Here is a 5,024-nt window from a genome sequence, read left to right on the forward strand (position 1 = left end):
GGGGGCGTCGAGGGCTTCGGAGGTGCCGCGGCGACCGGGCTCCGAGGCCGGGTTGCGGCTCTTCCTGGTACCGGCGGCTCCCGGAAGACTCGCTGCGGGCGGGCAGGAGGGATTCCTGGACAAGGGCCCCGCCCTGGCCCTCCCCACCTGGCTCAGGGCTCAGGAATGGTGCGCCCCGGAAACTCTGCTGAACCTGCCCCAGCCTGGGGCGCGTGCGGGGGGCTCTGGGTCCCCGCCAGGCTCCAGCCCTTGCTGTGCCCGGGTGAGTCCCCACCACCTCGGGGGACAGCCTTGAGCCCCTCCCAGCCCTACTCCTCCTTCTTGGAGAACAGGTGTGTCGGGAGCCCGCCAGCCCGAGCTTGGGAAGACCTGTCCGGAGCTCTGGGGACCGGATGGCGGACGCCCTCAGCCCCTCCTCCGCTGCTTTCCTGTTTGAGGCTGGCCTGGGGTCCCTCAGCTGTGGGCTCTACGCCTTGTGACCTTGCTGGAGGGAGGGGCCGGGACCTGGACTCCAGGTGGGGCGTCCTGGACTCTGAGTGAGGGCACTGTCCAGCACTGGGTGTGATGCACTGGAGGGACCTGCTCTGTCCCGGCACCCGACATCGCCGGAGGAAGTGCCCTTGAACCCAGCGACTTTCTCCAGCCCTGAGTTCGCTGGGGGCGACAGTGAGGAAGACCCGAGGACAGGAAGTCCTGTAGGAGTGGCTCTGTGGTTGGGAGCTTGTGCCCACCCCACTCCCACTCGGGGTGAATAGACCAGAGGGCAGAGCTCCAGACAGGGCCGCTCTGGTTCCAGTTGTGCCGGGTGACGGCAGGGCCAGGACAAAGGGGGACTGTTTGAGGCGGATGGCCCTCCCCAGCTGGCTGCCCTGGGCTGACGGAATGTGGGGGAGGCTGTCTCATGAGAACGGGAGGTTGGGAGGGCCCCTGCGGGGGTAGCATGGTTAGGGGTAACAGGAGTGATTGCTGGGTGTGTGTGAGGGGCGTCCTGTCTGCTGCTTCCGCCTGGGCCTGGGGTGAGGGCTCCCGGCGCTGATTTCCCACTAGAGGAAGTGCTTCGGGGTTACAGGGCGGGCACAGGGAGGCCTCCGAGCTGCCCTGACCTTTCTCTCTAAGAGGGAGGTGATTGTGGGCCAGAACCCTGGGAACAGAGGGCCTGAAAGGGACTGTGGCCACAGGCACCCCGCCCTTCCCCATTTCCCAGGGACAGGCCACGCTGAGGAAACAGATGGGGAACTGCAGACCCCACACCCTTCCTTCCCGGCTCCTTCTCCCCTCCCTCAGGGAAGTGGAGGGGGCTCCCTCTTCAGGCCACTCTGGCATGAGGCTTATTTGGGGCCATGCACCTGACCACATGTGTAGCTGGTGTTGGTGGGCAGGGTGGGGCAGCCTGGGCTGTGAGTGGCACCTCCTACGGCCCCGTGAGAGTGGGTGGTTTGGGCGTGTGCCAGCCATTGAAGGCCAGCTTTGGCTCAGCGCCCCCTGTTTCGTCAGATGGGCGGCAGAAAGCTTCGGACGTGGTGCCCAGCCTCTGAGCTGCCCTAGGTCTGCAGACTGGCGGGGTGTGGGCTGCAGACATGGCCCAGCCTCTGGCCTTCATACTTGATGTCCCCGAAACCCCAGGGAACCAGGGGTAAGCACTCCGGGGCTGGGGGCCGGGCTGTGTCAGAGGGATCCAGGGAGGGCCCCTGAGCCAGGGTCTCAAGATAAGAGATTTGCTGCCCTGATGCCTCCCAGCAGCCAGGAGCCAAGCCCCTACGACGAGAGCGAAGTGCATGACTCCTTCCACCAGCTCATCCAAGAGCAGAGCCAGCGGGCGGCCCAGGAGGGGCTGGAGCTGCAGCCGAGGGAGCCGGGGGCCTCAGGTGAGCCAGGCCCGGATGCCGGGCTGTGTGGACGGGCACTTGGCCTTCCCAGCAGGGCAGGATGGCCCTTCCAGCAGTCTGCAGGCCGAGGCAGAGGTGGGGTGGGATAGCCCTCAGCTCACATCTCTTGACCACCGCAGGCAGTGACCACCAGACCCTCCGGCAGCCTGAGGGTGTCCCCGCCCACAGCACGGCCACGCTGCGCATCTTGGCCAGCATGCCCAGCCGCACCATTGGTGAGTGGGACCCTTGGCCCGTGTTGACCTCTTCCCCTGGGCTGGGCCTAGGAGCCAGGCCCAGTGGGGCTCCTGGCCCACCCCCGGCTGCTGCCCAAAGGGAGGCCCGGCCCAGCCCAGCCCAGCCCAGCCCCACGCAGCCCTCTCTGGGATCTAAAAATGACTCGAGAGTTGTCACGGGGTAAAAATAGACTCTGGGAACCCAGGGATGCCTGAAGTCTCTGATAAAGGGATTTTCGTGGATCCTGGGAAGCGGGGAGGGACAGGGAGGCCTGGCGCCAGAGCTACTGAGGGAGGAGGCCTGGCCTGGCCCTGACCTGCCCGGCCGCTCCTGCAGGCCGCAGCCGAGGCGCCATCATCTCCCAGTACTACAACCGTACCGTGCAGCTGCGGCGCAGGGGCAGCCGGCCCCTGCTTGGGGACATGGTGCGCTCGGCCCGGCCCAGCCTGCGCCTGTATGACCTGGAGCTGGACCCCATGGCGCGGGGGGAGGAGGGTGAGTCCGTGGGGGCCAGAGCCCCTGGGGTGACACCAGCCTGGGGGGAGGTGGGAGGAGGTCAGGCTGGCTGGGTGGGGGCGGGGGAACAGCACAGCCAGGATCCCCCGGCCCCAGGAGACTGCCTGAGGGCTCCCCCAGCTACGAGGCCCCCCTTCAGCGTCCCGTGGGGACAGGGAACCCCCGTGGGCCTTATTCTGCACCTTCACAAACGTCCATCGAGGGCTTGGAAGGCGGTGGCTGCTGGGCCAGGCTTTGGGGATGTGCTGGTGGAGACAGGCAGCTTACCGTCCACCCTGTGAGACAGACATGAGCCAAAAAAGCGGATATGGGGGTGGCTAAAGCTCAGATAAGGGCAACTAAAGAGAGATGTACTATGGGAGAGCATCCTGGGAACCAGCCTAGTGTAGCGGGATCTGGGGCGACTTCCCGGAGGAAGTGACATGAGGCAGAGGGGGCATGTGCAAAGGACCTGAGGTGGGAGCTTGCCTGGCTCTTCTGAGCAGTTTGGAGGCTGGTATGGAGCGCTGGGGCACAGGGGAGAGCCATCGCAGGAGGGAGCAGGGACTGTTCTCGCCAGCTGGGCTCTGACCAGGTGATCTCCAGCGTTCAGAGGCTGAGGAGATCTGGGTGGTCCCTGACACATTCTTCCCACCTGGTCCTTCTTCTGCTCTGCCCTCTCCAGCCCTTGGACACCTTTTCTGCCCCCAGCTGGTGGATGATGGTGGCCTGGGCTCCCCCACTTCACCGTTCACTCTGTCTCAGCTTTCCGAGTGTTATTTCCTATCTGTAAAACTGAGATTCAAGGAACCCCCGTCTCTGGCTGGTTGTGAGGGTGGAAGGAGCCAGTGGTCCCCATTTCAAGGCCTGGGGTCACCAGGAGGCGGCGCTGACCACTTCGCTGCCTGGTCTGGTGCCTGCCCCGCCCCTGCTCTCTGCCTGCTGTCATGATGGCTTGCCCTGTTAGGTCAGGGGGGACCCTTGGGTCTCAGACTCTATGCTGAGGTCTCAGGGTGCCCTGGTTGGGCCTCCAGAGAAATGGGTGGGTGCTGGCAGCCCAGCATAGGAGTGGTGAGCCCCCGGCTCGGGCCTTGCCCTCCCCGGCCCCCAGGGACTGGCATGGCTGCAGTCTGATGGGAGCTGGTAGAGCTGGGCTGAGCCTCAGGATGCTGGGGGCTTGGTAAAAATGGGAGGGGGCTTCGGAGCTCTCGGGGGGAGAGGGGAGAGAGCAAGGGGACTGTTGGGAGACCGGTGTGTCAGGCAGCCAGGCCAGCCCAGGGTCGGGCTTCGACTGTACAGCAGAGGGAGGAACCGCTCGGGCCCGGCTGGACCTGGCAGCAGGGTGGGCAGAGGGGTGCGTGTCAGGATGGTGTCACAGGGGACAGACAGGCCTGTCCGGGGTCCCGGCCGCGGGCAGGAGGGAGGGATGCGGGGGATCAACGGGACCGCCGCCTTCCTCCGGCAGAGAAGCAGAGCCTCCTGGTGAAGGAGCTTCAGGGCCTGTCGGTGGCCCAGCGGGACCACATGCTCCGGGGCATGCCCTTGAGCCTGGCAGAGAAACGCTGTCTGCGGTGAGCGCCCACCCGGCTCGTGCAGCCCCGAGACCTGCTTCCTTGGCTGGTCTGGGTGTTTGGGGAGAAGGGCCCTGAGCCTGCGGTGGGTGGTCCCCAGGAGGGAGCCAGACCTCTCCTCGGTCCAGGCACCTACGGCTCCTCTGACCCCAGGGAGAAGAGCCGGACCCCCAGAGGGAGACGGAGGGGCCAACAGGGCCACGGTGGCGGCTTCTCCTGCTGCAGCCGGCTCAGATACGCCTGCATCCTGGTAGGAGCCGCTTGTCTGCAACGAGGCCGGGGTGCCTGGGCGGAGGGGAGGGCCCTTCCTCCTGCTGCCGCCTTGCTTTGGGGGTCCCCTGCCCCCAGCCCTGCTCTGGGGTCATGAATGGTCCGCCCATCGTCCCTGCCCTCTCAGACACTGGGTGCCTGGGGCCTCACCCTCAGAGCCTCCCTGCCTGTCCCTGTCCCCTCAGGCCCTGCACAGCCTGGGGGTGGCGCTGCTCTCGCGTCTGCACGCCCTGATGCCGTGGCGCTATGCCCTGAAGCGCATCGGGGGCCAGTTCGGCTCCAGCGTGCTCTCCTACTTCCTCTTCCTCAAGACCCTGCTGGTCTTCAACGCCCTCCTGCTGCTGCCGCTGCTGGCCTTCATCGTGGGCGCGCAGGCCGCCTTCCCGGCCGCCCCCTCGGCCACGGCCTCCGCCTGCACAGGCCTGGAACTCCTCACAGGCACGGTGAGGAGCTGTGTGGGCAGGGGCGCAGGGGTCAGCTGGGGCGTTGGGGTGGGGCGGGGACGCTGTTCCCCGCCGCCCCCTTGGCACCGTCTTGCTCTCCCGTCCCAGTGTCCCCTGGGACCCGCTGCCCCTGCCCCAGCTCT

At 66.6% G+C, this 5,024-nt stretch overlaps 1 protein-coding gene across 1 annotated transcript in view; it reads left to right on the forward strand.

Moving 5' to 3' along the window:
* Positions 1–1,508: 1,508 nt before the first annotated feature.
* The window catches only part of TMC6 (transmembrane channel like 6), a 16,377-nt gene continuing 12,861 nt past the window's right edge, over positions 1,509–5,024 (forward strand). Inside the window, exons 1-7 of the mRNA XM_021713606.1 lie at positions 1,509–1,633; positions 1,741–1,865; positions 2,006–2,101; positions 2,439–2,597; positions 4,063–4,168; positions 4,322–4,418; positions 4,624–4,893. Of these exons, the coding sequence (XP_021569281.1) occupies positions 1,578–1,633; positions 1,741–1,865; positions 2,006–2,101; positions 2,439–2,597; positions 4,063–4,168; positions 4,322–4,418; positions 4,624–4,893 (909 nt within the window). The 5' untranslated portion in view covers positions 1,509–1,577. The remainder of the gene's footprint in view (positions 1,634–1,740; positions 1,866–2,005; positions 2,102–2,438; positions 2,598–4,062; positions 4,169–4,321; positions 4,419–4,623; positions 4,894–5,024) is intronic.

This window comes from Carlito syrichta, unplaced genomic scaffold (assembly GCF_000164805.1).
Source record: "Carlito syrichta isolate Samal-C Ts95f unplaced genomic scaffold, Tarsius_syrichta-2.0.1 Scaffold304629, whole genome shotgun sequence".
NCBI classification, from domain to species: domain Eukaryota; kingdom Metazoa; phylum Chordata; class Mammalia; order Primates; family Tarsiidae; genus Carlito; species Carlito syrichta.